The 21290-nt window shown below is 43.8% G+C and overlaps 2 protein-coding genes and 2 non-coding genes across 4 annotated transcripts in view; 2 read left to right on the top strand and 2 right to left on the bottom strand.

Moving 5' to 3' along the window:
* The window catches only part of PIK3C2B (phosphatidylinositol-4-phosphate 3-kinase catalytic subunit type 2 beta), a 114730-nt gene extending 107940 nt beyond the window's left edge, over nucleotides 1-6790 (bottom strand). The window contains exon 1 of the mRNA XM_075196085.1: nucleotides 6730-6790. The gene's annotated coding sequence lies outside the window, so the exon portion shown is untranslated. The remainder of the gene's footprint in view (nucleotides 1-6729) is intronic.
* Nucleotides 5995-6067, top strand: TRNAK-UUU (transfer RNA lysine (anticodon UUU)). Its single transcript has one exon. It is a non-coding gene; the product is annotated as a tRNA-Lys (tRNA).
* TRNAK-UUU (transfer RNA lysine (anticodon UUU)) lies at nucleotides 6382-6454 on the bottom strand. Its single transcript has one exon. It is a non-coding gene; the product is annotated as a tRNA-Lys (tRNA).
* Nucleotides 6791-6929: 139 nt separating the features above from the next.
* Nucleotides 6930-21290, top strand: part of MDM4 (MDM4 regulator of p53) — a 35779-nt gene continuing 21418 nt past the window's right edge. Inside the window, exons 1-3 of the mRNA XM_075196086.1 lie at nucleotides 6930-7072; nucleotides 9640-9754; nucleotides 10520-10594. Of these exons, the coding sequence (XP_075052187.1) occupies nucleotides 9674-9754; nucleotides 10520-10594 (156 nt within the window). The 5' untranslated portion in view covers nucleotides 6930-7072; nucleotides 9640-9673. The remainder of the gene's footprint in view (nucleotides 7073-9639; nucleotides 9755-10519; nucleotides 10595-21290) is intronic.

Raw genomic sequence — 21290 nt, forward strand, 5'->3', positions numbered from 1 at the left:
AAATCGAGAGAAGAAAAGAGCCCAGCGCACCTGTCTTGAATTCAACCTCTTGGTAGTCTCAATGTATTGGAGATTTTTGTGATCTGTGTACACTGTAATGCTATGCTTTGTGTCCTCCAACCAGTGTCTCCACTCTTCGAATGCCCATTTAATGGCCAGCAAGTCACGATTTCCACACATCATAATTAATCTCTGCAGCTGAGAATTTCTTAGAGAAGAATGCACAGGGGTGTAAATTACCATCAGAACTGGACACTTGTAACATAACTTCCCTTACACCAACATCAGAAGCATCCACTTCAACTATAAAAGGTAGCTCTGCATCTGGATGTTTAAGGATGGGAGCAGAAACAAAGGCCTTTTTGAGATTCTCAAAATGCTTTTACAGCTTCTGGCGGCCATACCCCTGGATCAGCTCCTTTCTTAGTCAATTGAGTGATAGGTGCCAGAATTATCGAAAAAATGCGAATGAATCTCCTGTAAAGGATTGGCACACCTGAGAAACCTTTGGATGGCTTTTAGGTTACAAGGAAGGCTCCAATCAATGATGGTTTGGACTTTGGCTGAATCCATTGTAAATCCGTTGGCGGAAATGAAATACCCCAAGAATGTCACAGTGGAGACTTCAAAGTCACATTTCTCCAACTTGGCAAACAAATGATTCTCTCTGAGTTTCTGTAGTACCAAACGGACTTGTTCACGGTGTTGAGACAAAGATATGGAGTAGATCAAGTTACCATCCAGATACACTATGTCGAATTTACTCAGATAATCACGTAGTACATCATTGATCATGTCCTGGAACACGGCTGGTGCATTAAAAAGGCCAAATGGCATAACACAAAACCTGTAATGTCCGGAATGAGTATTAAAAGTGGTCTTCCATTCGTCACCCTTCCAAATGCGTATCAAATTATATGCGCCACGTAAATTTATCTTTGAAAATACAGAAGCACCTCTAAACTGATTGAACAACTGAGAAATCAGTGGCAGAGGATATTTGTTTTTAATGGTGATATGATTCAGACCTCTAATTAATGCAAGGTCATAAATCTCCATCTTTCTTTTTGACAAAGAAAAATCCGGCACCAAGGGGAGATCAATAAGGTCTAATGAACCCTTTTTTCAGGTTCTCAGAAATATAGTGCTCCATGGCTTCGGTCTCTTCCATGGAAAGAGAATATAAACGAGATTTAAGAAATTTACATCCAGGCTGAATATCAATAGTGCAGTCATACGGGCGATGTGGTGATAGTGTATCTGCAGCTTGTTTGGACATCAGCAAAATCTTGATATTGCAGCAGTAGTGTGAGACCTGGTTTGACCAAAGCCATAGCATCCTTAACAGATGTTGCTAAGCATGTCCCCTGGCAGTCTTTCCCCAATGCCACCAGTTCTCCTGTTGAGAACAGGTTGATAAGCCATGGGTACCGCAGAGCCATAGGGCATGTGGGTGAATGAATAAGATAAAATGAAAGGAAATCTTTAAGGAGTGCACCCACTGTCAGGGTAACAGAGCTGGTACTCTCTAGCATGCTTCCGCCCCCAAAAGTAGGTGCCCATCCAAACCGCAAACAGGTACTGGAACTTCTAATGGTTAGGTAGGAACAGCAAACTTCCGTGCCAGAGATATATCTAGTAAATTTCCATCTACTCCACTGTCCACAAAAGCTAGGAGATGAACAATCCCAGAGGCCAGGGAAATCTGTGCAAGTAACTGGAGGAAGTTTTGTTCTGTAAAAGGTAAAAGCCTAGATAAACTTTCCTTGTATTTCCTGTCTTACCTGAGTTAGAGATAGAGAAAAAGTTCTACGGACGAAATACCTTTTCCAGTCTTCTTTCATTTATTCGCTGATCAATGCGAATTGCCAAACACATAAAGGACTCCAGAGAATCAGTGTCACGGTACCAACGAGGAGAAGTTGGGATCCTTACAGTTCAGCTGTGATTGGTGTGACCTCACCTAGGCGCGCGGATTTAACAGAATGGAAGGTATTCACCAGAGATCCCCGCAAGGGAATTTGGACTTAGCAGCTTCCACTCTGCAGGTCGCGGCCCCATAGAGAAGTTCCCAGAGAACTGAGAGAGAGCGAATGAATTACCGGTAGTCGCACACAGAGGGATGATAGGTGTGGCTGGGCACCGTGGAGGTCTGCAGAGTACCACTGAGGAGTGGAGAGATGGAAGATCTGAAGAATTACCACTGCTGGAGTGGGGTGCTGCAATGGTCCGCGGAGTACCACTGAGGAGTGGAGAGCTGGAAGATCTGCAGAATTATCACTGCTGGAGTGGAGTGCTGCGATGATCTGCGGAATACCACTGAGGAATGCTGACACAGAGCATATGGAGCGGAGGCCCAGCAGAACCTGAAAAGGTATATATATATGGAGGGCCGGACTGGCCATCTGGCACTTCTGGCAAATGCCAGAAGGGCTGATGGCATTGTGGGCCGGTCTGGCTCCCTGCGACCCCCCCTATTAAATTATATTAAATTATTTATTTATTTTTAGCCCCGGTGGAGCCGCCATGACGTCACACGCGTGACGTCACGACGTCACATCACGCGGCCGCATAGGACTGGCTGTACAGGGTTCACAGTGGATTCCCGGAGGCTGCTTATGGTAAGTGTATTTTTTTATTTTCCCAGGGAAAATGGTGCTGGGGGGGAGAGGAAGAGGACCCGACAATGTGTGTATGGTGGGGGGGGGGAGAAGAGGTCCAGACAATGTGTGTATGGGGGGGGGGGGAGAAGAGGTCCAGACAATGTGTGTATGGGGGGGAGAAGAGGTCCAGACAATGTGTGTATGGGGGGGGGAGAATTGGTCCAGACAATGTGTGTTTCGGGAGGAGAAGAGGTCCAGATAATGTGTGTATGGGGGGGGGGGAGAAGAGGTCCAGACAATGTGTGTATGGGGGTGGAGAAGAGGTCCAGACAATGTGTGTATGGGTGGGGGAGAAGAGGTCCAGACAATGTGTGTATGGTGGGGGGGGGGAGAAGAGGTCCAGACAATGTGTGTATGGGGGGGGAGAAGAGGTCCAGACAATGTGTGTATGGGGGGGAGAAGAGGTCCAGACAATGTGTGTATGGGGGGGGGGGGAATTGGTCCAGACAATGTGTGTTTCGGGAGGAGAAGAGGTCCAGATAATGTGTGTATGGGGGGGGGGGAGAAGAGGTCCAGACAATGTGTGTATGGGGGTGGAGAAGAGGTCCAGACAATGTGTGTATGGGTGGGGGAGAAGAGGTCCAGACAATGTGTGTATGGGGGAGGGGGGGAAGAGGTCCAGACAATGTGTGTATGGAGTGGGGGGGGGGGGGGGTGAAGAGGTCCAGACAATGTGTGTATGGGGGGGGGGGAGAAGAGGTCCAGGCAATCAGACAATGTGTGGATGGGGGGGAGGAGAGGTCCAGACAATGTGTGTATGGGGGGGTAAAGAAGAGGACCCGACAATGTGTGTATGGGGGGGGAGAAGAGGTCCAAACAATGTGTGTATGGGGGGGGGAGAAGAGGTCCAGACAATGTGTGTATAGGGGGGGGGGGGGAAGAGGTCCAGATAATGTGTGTATGGGGGGGGGGGGGGGAGAAGAGGTCCAGACAATGTGTGTATGGGGGGGAGAAGAGGTCCAGACAATGTGTGTATGGGGGGGGGGGAGAAGAGGTCCAGACAATGTGTGTATGGGGGGGGGGGAGAAGAGGTCCAGACAATCAGACAATGTGTGTATAGGGGGGAGGGAGAAGAGGTCCAGGCAATCAGACAATGTGTGTATGGGGGGGGGGGGGAGAAGAGGACCCGACAATGTGTATGGGGGGGGGGGGAGACGAGGACCAGTCAATGTGTGTATGGGGGGGGGAGAAGAGGTCCAGACAATGTGTGCATGGGGCAGTGGCGGATCCAGGGGGGGGCCATCGGGGCGATCGCCCCCCCTAGCAGGGGCTTGCTGTTTAAAACACAATCAGAGCAGCCGGGCAGCACATTGTCACTGCCGAGCGGACCTGCACATATTGTGCAGCTGCCGGCAGCCTTGAAGTCAAAAAGGGGGCGGAGCCTAAATCGCCCCGGGTAGGATACTTTTATAGATCCGCCCCTGGTATGGGGGGGGGGGGGGGGGAGAGAAGAGGTCCAGACAATGTGTGTATGGGGGGGGGGGGGAGAAGAGGTCCAGACAATCAGACAATGTGTGTATGGGGGGAGGGAGGAGAGGTCCAGACAATCAGACAATGTGTGTATGGGGGGAGGGGGGGAGAAGAGGACCCGACAATGTGTGTATGGGAAGGGGGAGAGGAGGTCCAAACAATGTGTGTATGGGTGGGGGGGGGGGGAGAAGAGGACCAGACAATGTGTGTATGGAGGGGGGGGGGGAAGAGGACCACACAATGTGTGTATGGGGGGTGGGAGAAGAGGTCCAGACAATGTGTGTATGGGGGGGGGGGGGAGAAGAGGTCCAGACAATCAGACAATGTGTGTATGGGGGGGAAGAGTTCCAGACAATCAGACAATGTGTGTATGGGGGGGGAGGGAAAAGAGGTCCAGACAATGTGTGTATGGGGGGGGAGAAGAGGACCCGACAATGTGTGTATGGGGGGGGGAGGGGAGAAGAGGACCAGACAATGTGTGTATGGAGGGGGGAAAAAGAGGACCACACAATGTGTGTATGGGGGGGTGGGGGAGAGGAGGACCCGACAATGTGTGTATGGGGGGGGGGGGGGGAAGAAGAGGACCAGATAATGTGTGTATGGGGGGGGGAGAAGAGGACCAGACAATGTGTGTATCCGACCCCTTCACGGAAAAGGGAACCAGGGAGGGAGCCGGATCGTGACCACAAAAGGTAAGTTTTTCTTTTTTTCAAAAGGATTTTTTTTCATTGCCTTGGGCCCCCTTTCCCCCTGGGCCGCCGGGCACCTGCCCATCATGCCCAGTCAGAAAGAAGGCTCTGGTTCATCGGGGGAGGGTTGGGGGGAGTCATCGGGGGCCCTGCCTGCTTTAATGTACTGGGCCCCATGATTTTTGATGGCAATGTGTTCAAAGGCAAGATTCCCCTTTTAAAACATTGCCGTTTTAAATTTAGTTGTCAAACTCGCCGAATATCAGCGAATTTCAAAAAGCGCTGTTTAATGCATTTACCCCCTAGACATTGGGACTTAAATCCTGAGACTTAAACTCTGTATTTAAAGGTACAATACAATTTTTTTCACTAAAGACTGTTCTTGCTATTGGAACCTACCAAATCAGAATCCATTATACAAATACCATGTCTGACAACATGGTCGTAGTTGGGCAGACCTGGACAGGAATTTGGGAAGATTGATAGTGTATCTTTTTAAAGAGCTTTGCCCCTTTATATAAATGTATAGTGAATCCTATTCACCTATGTTTTCATGAGCTTCACTAGGTTATATCTTCCACTTTTACATGCAATTAACAATAATAATTAAGTGGTGCCTCTAAAACACCTGTAGGAAATCAGTTTAAATGGCTTGACAATGAAGGAGCACCTTCAAGAAAGCTACAGCAAACATAAAGTTTATAATGATATTTTCATGTAATATACTACACAAATTGTTGCACTTTTGTTTGTTTTTTTAAACTATTTTGTGTGTAATTTGTACTTTCCATGTTCCTATGATTCTTTATGAAGAATCCCCAAAAATTTATAGAAGAATATATATTATAATCTATATAGATTATAATGACAGGAAACTATTTTTTTTCTGTCCACAAAGTAGTTATAATAAATACAATGACAAAGTTGCAGTTGGAAAAATAAATCTTGTTCTTGCTACAAATATGCCATGTAGCTTTTGGTCATAGTCATCTGTAGAAGATTCCTGGAAGGAATTCTGTACTTAATGTTTACCACTGACATTTAAAAACCTATACTTCATAAAACGATTTCAGAACAATGTACAATCAATAAAATTTAGAAACAAGAATACGAACGTTTACATAGAAAATAATTCTGTCTACTATCCTAAATGTCAGATCAAGTCAACGAGTGCCCGGATAGCTCAGTCGGTAGAGCATCAGACTTTTAATCTGAGGGTCCAGGGTTCAAGTCCCTGTTCGGGCGGCACTCTAATTTTTTTTTTTTGCTTGGATCACACTATATTTTGTAATATTTTGTGCATTTTTTAACATATATATATATTTATTCACAGTGCATATTAAGATCATATACTTTTCAGTTTATGTAACTTTCAGATGATACATGTGCTGCATATATTCAATATGTAAACAGACGTAGCTCTCAGTATAATTAAAACTATAACTGTCTAGCCAGATTTTGTAATTCAAATGGTAGTAATCATACATCATATCATATACACCAACAGTAAGGAGAACACTATTCTGTAAAAAAAACAAATAAATAAAAAGGTAACGAGTCGCCCGAACAGGGACTTGAACCCTGGACCCTCAGATTAAAAGTCTGATGCTCTACCGACTGAGCTATCCGGGCTCGTTGACAGTTGACCTGTTGAAGTTATTTACAAATTTTCTATTCTATCTGTAACTAACAGAATAATATACTTTTTATATCAGCCTCAGAACTAATGTCGTTTATCTGGCATTGTTTTAGATATTCTATTACCTACTAAGTATCTCATGTGTATTTTAGCTTAAAACTGAATTGGTGACCCATGCATTTTTTTCATACATATTCGAAGTTAAAGAGAAGGAAAATCAATATTATTCTTCCACAAGCTCCCATCACTAGAATAGTATTTTAGTCACTTTGGGTTTGTGGACTGGTCATAGCAACTCACTACAACTGTCATCCCTAGAGAGCCCAAGAACCATTGAGGCGTGTAGATAGCAGGTACTGCCCCTTCTACACCATCAGTTGCATCCTCTCTATGGTTTATCATATTACTCCTCGTGATCCCTCTAAAATGGACGCCAGCCGGAAGCTTCCCCTTTAGACGAGCGGAAACTATAGGGACACCATGTTACGGAAGTCGGAAGTGGTATTATCCTGGAAGATGGCGCTTTATCACAGTTAATGGTCGACAGGTAGGCCGTGTACGTCATCTGGGGAGAATGCAGGCGCCTCGTGACGTCATGGGACGAATTTAGGGTGAGAAAATAAAGCCTGCACTCTGTTAGTGTAACCCTTGTCCCCCAGGTGTGTGTGTTTGCCACGTGTTACCTGAATGTGGGAGCAGGAGATGCCGCCTCCTGTATATTGGTCAGTGACAGAGCGACCTTCCAGGCAGACTTATGGTGGAATAGATGGTTGCTAATATGCAATAGCAGATGTAAGGTCCACAGACTAAGTTTCTATTAACTATTTAGTGGCTGGAAAGGTTTCATCCACTAGTGGTCTGGTGAAGCCCTTAACCAGTTTTCATGTTTTACCCATATACATCACTATTAATTATCAGCCTACTCAAGCAATTTTTTGATATTGAGAATAGTTTGTTTTGTAGCATATTGGGAAAATTCTCTTTTCTTATACATTTCATATAGACAACAAGTGATACAAAATACACAATTCACGATTTATTAGAAAACTTAGTACAACTCTGAAATCAGAGTATAGAGACACTTTAAAGGTGTGTGTTCTACCCAAGGTTGGCTAAAGTTATGAGGCAGAAATAAAGGTACACATTTTAATTTTGGGTTTTTGACCATTGTTGGCATACATAGATGCAAGCCCACTTTGCCTAAAAATAAAAGGGGCGGGCAAGAAGAAATAATACTAATACTAGCAATCTGTATATTCAGAGGCGGAACTTGACAGCCTTGTTCCATCGACACAACGTTGCATAACATAATTTTAAGCAGCATGAATAGTTAATCCATTCTGCTAGTGTTCACTTTTAATTCAATCTTCTCAACATACTTCCCAACACTTTAAAATGCATATCTGGACAAAATAAGATTCTCTCATGACCCCCAGTCATGCCCATACTGTGTTCTTCCCAGAAAATGTAGCCAGTCTGGTGGCATTAAGAAGTAGCTGGGTGTGGGCAGTGTAATAATTTGCAATAATATTGAAAATTGTTGGAGGTTATTTCCTTCACCTGCCAGGACTGGTCTAAGACACACTAGCACTCACATAGTGCCTGTTAAAACAGGACAAACAATGGTATATAATATTATAATCATACATGCCAACTTTCAAAACTTCTCAACCAAGGGAGAAGTCGTGTGACAGGGCGTAGGAGGGGGGTGTGGTGATGTTGTTGTGTCACCATAGCTCTGCCCCTACTATAAAATGCCGAAATTCATGGCATTGAATAGCAGGGGCGGGGCTTAATGACACGATTAAGCCCCACCACCTCCATTCCATGCCATGAATTTCGGCTAATCCAGGAGGTTTGCCTACTCGTCCGGGAGGACTTCCCGAAAATCGGGAGCCTCCCAGGAATTCCGGGAGAGTAGGCAAGTACGATTATAAGACTCTGTCGGGCACCAAGAGCCAAGTGGCATTTAAAAACAGCCAGGTGGAGCATCAATGCCTTTGTCCTGTTTTAACTTTTATCAGTATTTATTACGCTGCGGTGTCTTGGTGTTGATGGTAGATGTGTGCCATATTTCAGCAGTTGTACTGAAACTTTAAAAGTTCCAGTTTTCCCATGGCTAGTACAATGGTGTTTAGTAGTGTTGGTTATCAGGGATAGACTCTTTGCCTTTTAACAGCTGGTGCTGACCTTATATCTGACTAATCTAATTAAAATTATGATGTCCTGACCACAATTTGACACAATAGACATGGTTATATTTGGAAATTTTCTGAAGTGGTTTTATCATAATTTGTCACAGTATGTCTGAAATATTCTAAAACACACATTAAAATGATCCTGTCTTTCCTCACATTGCCAAAATTTATTTTCTCATTACTTTGTGTAGCAGCTCTCCTCACAGTCAATATAGGATGAGGCAATTATGATATTTTCACAGAGGAGCAACAATTGTTTGTTTTCTTTCTGGAACTTTGTGAATATCAAGGTTTTCAGATATCACATCTGTGTATAAAATATATTATGGTTGCCAGATCAGCAGTTTAAAACTACAAAATTTAAAAATCTCATGCAACTTCCATGCTCCACTAGTAAAACTGGTTAAAATGAGATTAAAAAGAATCTATTGGTTTCATTAGCAACTGACAGTACCTACATAATTTATATAGATTTGTTTAGTCTTCGTTAATCTGACTTCATGTCTCTTAATGGGGTTTTGCTTTCTTTCTTTCTTTCTTTGTTCTTGCTTTCATTTATTTGATCTGGTTTGTATTTGAGTGCCAGCTATGCCAGTTCTCACTTGGCATGTCCTCTGAATGCTGTAGATATTTACACATGCTGTGACATGTCATGGGCTAAAGGCCAATGGCAGTTGTGTGCGCTGGTACATTCCCAGGGAGCTCCCCCCAAATCAACAGTCCGGCTGGTATTCTGCTACTATAACAATATAGTATGCAAATTTAACAGTACATCTGTTACTCAACTGAGAGCAAATCCATCTCTACACAAAAATAGCAAACTTTGTACTATTATTATAGCAGATGATATGGGTGTGTGACAGGTTTGTATTGCAATTATCTAGATTTGCTGTTTCGTACTTGACATGTCCATGGGGCTATATTGTGTGTGTTGTCTTCAGTTGTAATTCCTCTATATGTGTGTTTTTGTTTCCTAATAGATTCAACCTCACAGACAGCTTTGTCACTGCCAAAATGTCAACTTCTACCTCCTCACAACAGCTGCTAGGACTAAATCCTTCTCATTGTAGTATACAGGGCACAGAGGGGAATGCGGTATGTAAAATAATAATCTCACATGATTACATAAAAGCCCCACAATTTGGTGTCTCGTCACTGAACTTTGTACTTACCATAACAAGATTTCTGTTGTAACAACCACAATTGGCTTTTTCTATTTCATGCTCTGTTTTAATTTGTGATTGCTCCATGTTTCTGAATGCTATAGATTGCTTAGGTATACAATTGTTGTTCACTGTTAATGCATCCTGTAAGGGATTAGCAAAATGGTTAATTGTAATATTGCAGTTAATTTAAATATGTGATTCATTAGAATTGAAGTGCTCGCACAAATATTTAATGAAAACTCTACTTGTGTGCATTATGTGTACATAATTTCTCACCTCATCAAAATATTGAATTTATCTGTGCATAGTTAAATAAATAAAAATAGAATTTAAGAGCTAGTCATTCAAGTCTTGGTGACAGGGAAGATGTGCATTTATTCACCTCAATGCAAATTAATGCAAGAAGTTATCTGGCTCCTGGCATTTGTCCAGCCCTGCATCTAGATCCGGACAACAGTTCAGATGGGTTACTTGAATTTTTATTTTATTTTTTGTTAATCATATATAAGAAGTAGACTGTTTTGACTATTGTGACTTCTGTTTGTATTTATGAGGTGAGTTCCCATTTTCTTTTGTTTTATTTTTTTTTACCTTCTCACAATTTACAAAATTCAATTAATATATTTGTGTTTATGTTGTCAAAATTTATTCTATGTAAAAAAAATGTTGCCTATTTTTTTTTCTTTTTTCTCAGGTACGGGCACAGCCGGCTTTGCTCAAGCTTCTACACACAGTGGGGGCAAAGGGTGACACATTTACCATAAAGCAGGCAAGTTTAAATATACAAGTCCTGTAGGGTTCAAAAAAATAAACAAAAAAATGATATATGCATATTTAATTGCTTAAGCTGGGTACACACTACAGAAATTTCAACCAACTTTTTATGCTGAGCGATTTTTACATGCGATCTATGTTCCGATCGCTCGGTCCATGGACTGCATACACACTAGCCTTGTTTAGGACGATAAAGGGAAAAGCGGACGTCCCTTTAGCGACTTTTTACAGCCATGTTGTCGTGAGCAATGACTGTAATTTCGTACTCACTGTTGTGGATCGGTCGGAAGTTTATACACACTACACAGCGGAAACGAGATTGGAACGAAAATATTAAATGGTACGACCAACCAAATGAGGCGACAATCGTCCATTTGGGCAGACTTTCGACCATCGTGTCACTGCACACACTGACCCGACATTTGAACGAGCGGTCGTATGTCGGCTGATTTAGCCGATTATTGGATGAAAACTGTGTAGTGTGTACCCAGCTTTACAGACTGTTATTTCTGTTCACCTTGTATGGGAGTTGTTTTTTTAGATGCCATGTTGACCTTTTCAAAAGTGGGATCTACTTTACCACACATTGTCATGGAAGCATACTCTACATGTTTAGTAAAGTCTGTTCTATTTAACCTAAGTATTTCAAACAGCATTGCATTTGTTACGTACAGATAAGACATGTCTTTTATTTACTCTTTATAATATAATGGCCACATGTTATACTAACCTGAAATAAGGTATTTTTCTGTTGCTAATTATTTGCCTTATGTCAAGGTGCTCCATCATGCTGGAAAAGGCATTGTTCATCACCAAACTGTTCTTGGATGATTGGGAGAAGTTGCTCTTGGAGGATGTTTTAATACCATTCTTTATTCATGGCTGTGTTCTTAGGCAAAATTGCCTGACATGTCCTTGAGAAAGAGGGACATGACCCTCAAAGTATTCCAGATCTTCCTCTTCAAGGAAACTGGAACACAACAGTATATTGTGGGCATGGGCTGATGCTGGTTGTGGCATTGGGCTATGAATGAGTGTTGGGTATGGCTTATGCTGAATACAGAGCTGTAATTGTGAGCATTGGGTTGTTTATCTAGGCATAGGTATGATGTGGTGAGCATGATACTCAGTTGGACCTTAGAAATAATTTTGGAGATAGGGTCAGAGGCCTGGGGTCTTCCAAGCATGGGCAGTTGCGGCCCGAGTAGCGGTGAGTAAGTGGCCATTGAGGTATCAGTCTCCCGAAGAAGTCCAATGGGGGGGGGGTATGTAAGAGGGTGTTGTCAAGGGTGGATAGTGAGCCTAGTAACACATTATCAATGTAAACAATGAGGTCCATAGAGGGCCGATCCCAGGGCATTTCCAAAAGTTGTGGAAGATGTTAGAAGGCACCCCACAATTACGCCAGCAGGAATTGGTATGTGTTGGCCAAATCTAATGGAGTTTGACCAGTGTAAAGTAGAGCATATTGAGTAGTTTATACATCATCTCCGTATGGTTTAAGCAGCGAGACATACAGTGAGTTGTGCGAAAAACAGACTTCCATTGGGTTGAGTTAAGCTCCTGCCCGATGTCTCTCTCCCAAATCAGCTGGGAAGGGTTTGAAATGCAGCTAGTTTTTGAACAGCCAATTGTACCCAGCTTGGCCACCTATGTGTAGCCAAATTGGACACTGCAGTGCTAGCTCTCATTTTTACCATACGACATATGCAATTTGTGTTTACTTCTTAATGTGCAGGTCCCAAAATGTGGTGGTTGAGCGCTTCTGAAACCTCCTGTGGGAACCATATTATGCTCTGTTTAATAAGGGACCACTTTCCTTTTGATTTGTTACATTTTCCTGTATTTTGTTTACATACAGTGACAAAATTTACCAATGACTATGATCCTATGTGCATCTTTGAATAAGATTTGCATTTGGTAACACTTTCTAATCTCCATAAAGTAATGGAAGCGCCTTGCAACCATCAATTCTAATCTCGTAGCAAAAATGTAAACAATAGCAGATTTTATTTAAAAATCGAATTCTTCTTGGGTGACTGACAGAGGTGTTATTGCAAAGTTTGTGGAGGATTAAAATAAAATTAAAAAATATAAACAAATAAGGATTGAATAAGGAAGTGAAGGATATGGTTAGCGTCTGTCAGTGAGGTATTAAATGTACTGCAATTTCATTACTAATATGTCAGTTCCGTCTGCTGATCTGTGACTTATTTGAAACACTTCTGCATTTAAATAACTTATTTAGCAGCAATTCATGCAGTGGAGGAATAAAGGCAATAAAATATTTTGAAATGTCATTTCTTGCTGAGCTTGATTCACTTCTTGTAATTCATCTGTAGTTGTCACTCTCTTTTAGACAGTATAACATTTTCTTTCACATTCTTCTATACTGCTATAAGAATCACATTATCCTAGTTTGTATAGACTACCATTTATGAATATATTATTAGGAACAATTTACAAATGTTATGCGTGTCAATTCACTCAAATTGTTGGTCTTGTTGAAGTTTTTAAACTGGTTTTCCACATTTTGTGTGTCCTAAACATTGGTAGGTAGATAAGAATCCCAAGAAGGACTCGCTATTCACTCATAGCAGCCTGGCTCCGTACTTCCAGTTAGGCTCATACACACTAGATGGAACAAATGCATATTACAACTAGTATAACCTAAACATCTGTCTTTGGAGAGATCAATAATTTCTACAGTAATTGCATTGATTGTACTTAGCGGAGCACAGGATGTAACTGGAATGCAGCGTGTTCTATTTTTGTTTTGCGTTGTAAGCGCTGCGGAATCAGTGGTGCTATATAAATAAATGATGATGATGAAGTATAGAGATGTATTTATCACAGATCAATGACTTTTATAATGACAGCCATTATTACTACACATTAGGGTGTATTTTGTCAAAAGCCAATTAACCTACTAGTATGCTTTTGAGTTATGTGGGAGGAAAGCCATACAAACTCCACACACATGGATCCTTTGATCAAATTGAACCGATGAATCCATCGATCCATCACTGTGAGGCCACAATGCTGTTCCAGGTATGTCTACCATGTGGTGGACATGGCTAATGTCATTGGAGAAAGCTTTATTATGCGTGAATGCCAAATAACTTGTCACATGGTTAGAAATAAAAAAAAATAAGCTCCTCATTGGAGTGTAGGTAGACTAATCAGGAGCCATTTGTCAATCCTACCTGTATGTTAGAAGGGGCTCTCTTTTGGTAATCATACATCACTACTGAAGACTTCCATCAGAGGTCCTCCTTAATATTTGGCTACTGTTAAGCAGAAGTTGGAAATCCCCTTTCATTCTTGGTAATAAACATATACACTTTTTATATCTTGTCACAGGCAGTTTAGACATAGTGTGTATTTTGCAGTAATGGAAGATATTAACCTTTGTTATTTTGATAAGCTTTAATTACATTGTCTAACTTGGACAAGACAATCAATCATTACTAACTCTTGATAAGTTGATTTAGGCTTACAACACATTGTTGGAAAAATAACTTGCTGAATTATTTTAGGCTAGTGGCATATTTTGTGCGATCAGTCTTCAGGTTACAGGCATGTGAACTCAGAGTTCCGATAACATGTACACCCATAAACTTCATGAACGCTGCTGCAGCATTCATCGTGCGCATCAGAGTTCGTGCAACAGGGAGGCAGCATTTACATAAGCTACTATGTTCCACCTCCAGGGCTAATCTATGCATTAGCCATAGATGCATCAGTTAGTGAAGCAGTCCTGTTTAGTACCAGATCTATTAATTTGGACACTACCAACAAAAATCTTGCTTGTTAATGGTACTCAAAAAATTGTATTATTTTAACCATTCTTTAAATTTGTTTTTTTATGTGTAAGAACAATTCTGCTTTGGTAGGCAATCTACTCTCAGATTTCTGTGTCAGGCAATTACTGGCCATAAATGAGATACTTTCACCAGTATATGATAAAAACCACTTAACCTAGAATACAAGTCCCTTTATTTGTGAATGTTGATAGCTATTTTATATAAATATGTAAAAGCAATTTTTATCGCTATATATTGAGGGATCATCAATTGCATGAAAAGTGATTCATCTCGTCCATAGAATTTAATAGGATAAAAAATATTTAATATCAGGCTATTCTAGAAAGTTGCTCACCATGTAGGTTTTGAATCTCCTTGAATTGCACTGTTTTTTTTTTCTTGGTGAATTACTTACATGAGAATTAATTTTGACACTGAATTTGCAGTGTAGTCCTAGTCTAAGAGAACCTATAAAACAGGAACTGTTTGGGTGCTTAAGACTGAGAAACTCTGGTACGTAACTCCACAGGCTATAATGGCAATGACCAGTTGTGCTTAGTAGACTACAAGTCTGAGGGAAGCTGGTTCATTAAAAATAGAGTATAGTAAATGTTCCTTTTTTTATTTTAAAGGGAAGTAAATATCTCAAGCAGATATGTAGTTCCTGCTCCTGGATCCTTGGCTTGCCAAATTAGGTGAAATCCAGCTGTTTGCCCCTTTGGAGGATCCATTTTGGGCGGAAGATGGTCACACTCTCGCAAGCCAATAGGGGTCATCTTTACAGTGTGTTTTCTGATGAATCATATAATGCTAATAACCCCCCACCCAACCCCATCCTACCTAGCTGCTGTTATTTTAAAGTTATAGCTTCCAAAAGGCAGATTTTTGTTGGTTCATGGTGGGTTGACCATCTTACTTGGCTCCTTGACCTATACTGCTGGCTCTTCGATTTCACAGGCTCGATTCTGAATTATTAATTTGTCATTATTTTTTTTTTTTTTTTATACCTTTGCCGATGGTTAAATATAATAGCCTGCTATAGCTGTATGTGAGTACTTCTGCCCACTGTCCAGTCATAACAGGGGATTCAAACTGCCAGCAATACTCTGTTTGGGCTTACAGATCTTTCCACTCCTGCCCCCCTTCTGCTTCATATTTACTTTGCCTGAATTAAAACTAACCAGCATGAATAGATTTGTTGTAATGGCTTTTCTCTCTCCTACCACTGGGGGACACTGCCAGACATTGGGGTATAGTAGTGGGATTGGGAGTTTAGGCACTAAAAACTCTTTGATTTTTACTCCCCTCCTCTGCTATGCCCCTCCTCTCCTAGATACCTCAGTTGTTTTTTTTTTAGTGCCTTAGGAGTTAGGCCAGTTTAGTATAGGCTCCTGCCTATATGTTATTTAGTGATAGTGTTTCACGTTTTTCTGAGGGTGCTTCGCGGGGATCGATCCTAAGTCCCAGAGGAGGGTGAATAGTCCTGGGCTTCCTTCACCCTGATCCCCGCGCAAGGTAAGAAGTGGCTGATGCCCGGTAGTTCATCCCCTAGAAACGAGCTGTTAGTTGTTGATAGACGCCATTAGGGCTTTAGGTGCCCACGGAGGTAGACCTCTTCAGCGGGCCACAGAAATAGGTCGCGCGGGGGAGATCCAGGATCCATCTCTCCCCGCCGACGGACTAGCCGGCAAGCCCCCTTCTCCATACCCCCACCTCCCTGACGATGAGCAGCGGGGGTCCGTTAGCGCTCCCTCTATTATAGAGAGCGGCGCTGCAGGAGGAGGGCAGAGACGCACACGCTACCTGGGCACTGTAAGAAGCGTGTTGTGGAGAGATTACCGACAGCCATATTATAGATGAGCTGTTCGGTAACTTAGAGAGGAGCAGACATTTTTTTGATGAAGGCGGAGCTGGAGGAGGACCTTCGTTTCCCGCACTTCTCAGGATCCTGCACAGCGGAGTCGCCATCTTTAGCTCACACCGAGCAGCTGCATGTCGCTTCTCTCCTCTCATTTACCTCTTCTGTGACTGGTATCGTTAAATCCTGTGTTTGTTTGTGTACAAAAACTTTTTAAACATTCATGGTTGATTGTTCTACCTAGCTGGAGAGGTTAAAAGTTACTGTGGGGCAAATTTGTACCCGGGTATATAGATCTGGCTACAAATTGTGTATTGCTGTATTCTGACATTAACTGTTTAGACAATAATCATTTATCTGTCTAGTCATAGTCAGTTTATACTGTATTTAACCAGTAATGTCTAACAAGGAGTCCTCTGACAGGGGATCCTCTGGAGGGTCTGCATTGTATTTTACTTGTGCCATGTGTAAAGTAAAACTTTCAAAAGGACAGCATGACAAAGGTGCCCTTTTCGCTGCTTGTGAGACCGGATCTCAGGAGCGTCCCGCCCCAGCTCAAACACCGGTAGCCATGGTAGAGCCGCCTTGGGTTAAATCCTTTGCTGCAACCATGGAGAAGTTTACTACGGTGATGTTACAGGCTGCAGAGATACGTCAGAATGTAGTTACAGAATCTCAGGTATCTCTCACTGCAGGGCAGCGCTCTTCACATGTAGCAGGGGCGAGTGACCAGATAGAATTTGCAGGCACATCCTCACAGATTTCTCTGACTCATAGTGATGATCGCTCACTTGCAGTCTCCCACAGAGCCAAAAGGGCCTCACTGGATGTAAACCAGGGTCGTAGCCCAGGCTCAGATATCCCATCAGATGAGGATGGGAATATAGTCTCGGATACTCAGGAAGAAGACTCGCTGAGTATTATGACCAACTCGGTGGGTAATATTGAAAGCCTGGTGTTAGGTATAAGGCATAGCCTTGGTTTTGCTGACCCTACACCCTCGGCTCCCTCAGGTTTCTCCATTTTCAAAAGGACTAAATCTCAGGTTATGTCTTTCCCACCGTCATCAGAGATGGTACAGATTGGGACGGACGCTTGGTTAAACCCAGGAAAACAGTTCGTTATGCCGGGCAGATTTAAGAGTTTTTACCCTCTTTCAATAGAGGAAGAGGATTGTATTAAATGGGAGGCGTCTCCTAAGGTGGACAGACCCATTATCAGGTTGTCCACTTCCTCTGCCATTCCTACCCAGGAGAGAGTATCTCTTAAAGACTCCACTGACAAAAAGTGTGACAATGCGCTCCGGTCCGCATATGTGGCTTCCGGTAGCTTGTTTAGGCCCACTATGGCAATGGCATGGGCAAATAAGGCGGTGCAGATATGGGCAGAGCAGTTGATCTCATCCAAAGTAATACTCCGCTACCTGATCTCCTGGTTCTCGCTGAGCACATTCAGGAGACGGCGGATTATATGGGACAGGCATCCATGGATGCAGTAGCAGTCAATGCCAGAATTGGCGGCCTTATTATGGCGTCACAACGTTCCCTGTGGTTACGTTCGTGGACGACGGATGCTGAATCAAAGAGGTCCTTGGAAATACTGCCTTTTGATGGAGTCACTATGTTTGGGCCGGAGCTTGAGAAAGTGATTGAGGTTGCCACAGGAGGGTCAGGCGGCAGAGGTAGGGGCGCTCCCAGGCGGGGAACGTCGCGTCCCAGTGAAAAACCTGCAGCATGACTCCTTGGCCCCCACGCGGGTACCCGTGGTGGGGGCAGGGCTTCTTCTCTTCAAGCGCCAGTGGTGGTCAGTCACGTCGAACGCTTGGATTCGAGGAGTGGTGTCGAAAGGATATGTTATAGACTTAATCCAGTTTCCACCAATAAGGTTCCTTTCCTCACCGGTGCCCGCTTGTCCCCTCAGAAGTCAGGCCCTGCTGGAGGCAGTGGCGAAGCTTCAGGGTGCGGGAGTGGTGGTTCCGGTGCCGGGGCCAGAAAGGGGTCAGGGGTTCTACTCCAATCTCTTCTTGGTTCCGAAGCCGGACGGAACATTTCGCCCTATACTGAATCTCAGGTCCTTGAACAAGCAAGTGGTAGTCCAGAGATTCAAAATGGAGTCTCTTCGGACAGTCATTGCAGGGATGGAAGAGGGAGATTTTCTAGCTTCCATTGATATAAAAGATGCGTATTTACACGTCCCCATATGGGAACAGCATCATCGGTTCCTGAGGTTTGCGGTGAGTTCCGACCATTTTCAATTCAGAGCCCTTCCGTTTGTTCTGGCCTCTGCTCCTCGAGTGTTCACAAAAATCATGGCAGTTATGGCAAGTGCCCTAAGACGAAGGGGAGTCACGATAATTCCATATCTAGACGACCTTCTTTTAAAGGCGAGGTCTGCAGAGATTTTATCTCGCCAGGTTCAGACCACAATGGAGTTCTTGGAGGACCATGGGTGGATTCTGAATGTGCCAAAATCGTCTCTCATCCCAGCTCAGCGCATGCGCTTTCTGGGATTGGTGTTCGACACAATGGTTCAGAGGGTGTTCCTTCCTCAGGAAAAGATCATCGCCCTCCAGCGGAGAACCAGAGTATTATTGGATCGTCCTCGAGTGTCCATGCTCTCCTGCATGAAACTTCTAGGAACTATGGTGTCGGTGTACGAGGCAGTTCCGTTTGCCCAATTTCATTCCCGGTCTCTTCAGTTGGAAATTTTCCGGAAATGGTCGGGGTCACAGGAACGGTTGGACAGACAGTTCATTCGACTGTCTCCTTTAACTCGACTGTCATTAACATGGTGGCTCTCCACGAGCAAGCTAAGCAAAGGTCAGACCCTCAAATCGGGCCCCTGGACCTTAGTGACCACGGACGCAAGTCTTTCGGGTTGGGGAGGAGTCACGGGACCGTTAAGGTTTCAGGGACTCTGGTCTCCCCAGGAGTCGGCTCTTCCCATAAACATATTGGAGTTGAGAGCTGTGCTCAAGACTCTGTTAAAAGCTCAGTGGTTTCTGGAAGGAAAACACCTGCAGATAGTCAGACAATGCCACGGCTGTGGCTTACTTGAATCATCAAGGAGGAACTCGCAGCAAGGCAGTCATGCAAGAGGCTGCCAAGATTCTAATCTGGGCGGAACATCACGTTCCCCAGATATCGGCGGTATATATCCCGGGAGTGGACAACTGGGAAGCCGATTTCCTAAGCAGGGAGAAAGTTCATCCAGGGGAGTGGTCCCAGTGCAAAGAGGTATTCGCTCTTCTAGTTCAGAGATGGGGTCTACCAGAAATAGACCTCATGGCTTCCAGACTGAATTGTCAGGTCCCTCGGTATTGTGCAAAGTCCCGGGACCCTCAAGCATACGCAGCAGACGCCATGGCGATTCCGTGGCGCTTCAGGCTGGTGTATCTGTTCCCACCTTTTCCGATGCTGTCTCGCGTTCTGAAAAAGTTAAAAAGAGAACGCTTTCAGGCAATCTTGGTAGCCCCTCATTGGCCTCGCAGGGCGTAGTTCTCAGACATTCTGGGAATGTCAGCAGATCAGCCGTTTCGTCTGCCCATGCGCACAGACCTGCTAGTTCAGGGCCCTCTTCATTATCTCGATTTAGATCGGCTGGCTTTGACGGCGTGGCTGCTGAATCCTTAGTTCTTAAGGCTAAGGGTTTTTCGTCACGAGTTATTGCCACCATGATTAGGGCAAGAAAGTCATCTTCTGCGGCTATTTATCATAGGATCTGGAAGGTTTATATCCTTTGGTGTGAATCCAAGGGTTTCCATACTTCCAGGTTTAGCCTGTCTAGACTGTTGGCTTTTTTGCAGGAGGGCCTGGATAAGGGACTCAGACTGGGTTCCCTTAAAGTTCAGGTGTCTGCACTGTCAATTTATTTTCAGCGTAAATTGGCACTTCTGAGTGAGGTTCAAACCTTTTTACAAGGAGTCCTTCATATTCAACCCCCATTTTCTCATCCGGTAGAACCTTGGGACTTGAATTTAGTGTTAAGGGCTATTTGTCTTCCTCCATTCGAGCCCCTTCATACCGCAGAATTGCACCATCTGTCTTGGAAGACGGTTTTTCTTCTAGCTATATCTTCAGCTAGGAGGGTGTCGGAATTGGCAGCACTCTGTTGTAGTTCTCCTCCATTTTTGGTGTTTCCTGAAGATAGAGCGGTGTTACGTACTAAACCTTCCTTTGTTCCAAAGGTAGTGTCTAGTCTCCATCTCAACCAGGAGATTGTGGTTCCGGCATTTCGTCCGGATTTGTCGTCTTCAACTGACTCTGTTGATTACGATCTTCATCTACTGGATGTGGTTAGGGCTCTCCGGTGCTATGTGGACCGCACAGCCTCTACTCGTAAAACAAAGGATCTGTTTGTTTTATACAACGTCAAGAAGCGTGGTTGGCCGGCGTCTAAACAGACTATTGCTCGGTGGATTACTTCCACTATTATTCTGGCTTATGTCCGAGCTTCTCGGCCAGTTCCTCAGACGCTTAGGGCTCACTCGACCAGGGCTGTTGGTGCATCCTGGGCGGCACGCCATGGGGCTTCGGCTGAACAACTGTGCAAAGGGGCCACTTGGACGTCTGTTCATACTTTTGTAAAGTTTTACAGATTGCAGGCTTTCGCATCTTCTGATGCGAGCTTTGGCAGGAAAGTATTACATGCAGCCGCTCCAGAGCATTCCCTCCCATGAGGCTGCTTTGGTATGTCCCCAATGTCTGGCAGTGTCCCCCAGTGGTAGGAGAGAGAAAAGAGGATTTTTACTTACCGTAAAATCTATTTCTCTTTCTCCACTGGGGGACACTGCGCTCCCTCCCTTGCTCTGTAGACGATCTGATTATGAATGTTTTTGATTTACATTCTTCTGCCCTTTGGGCAGCTCCTTATAGTACACTTGGTTAGTCAAAACTGAGGTATCTAGGAGAGGAGGGGCATAGCAGAGGAGGGGAGTAAAAATCAAAGAGTTTTTAGTGCCTAAACTCCCAATCCCACTACTATACCTTAATGTCTAGCAGTGTCCCCCAGTGGAGAAAGCGAAATAG

Source organism: Mixophyes fleayi, chromosome 2, assembly GCF_038048845.1.
Source record: "Mixophyes fleayi isolate aMixFle1 chromosome 2, aMixFle1.hap1, whole genome shotgun sequence".
NCBI lineage: Eukaryota > Metazoa > Chordata > Amphibia > Anura > Limnodynastidae > Mixophyes > Mixophyes fleayi.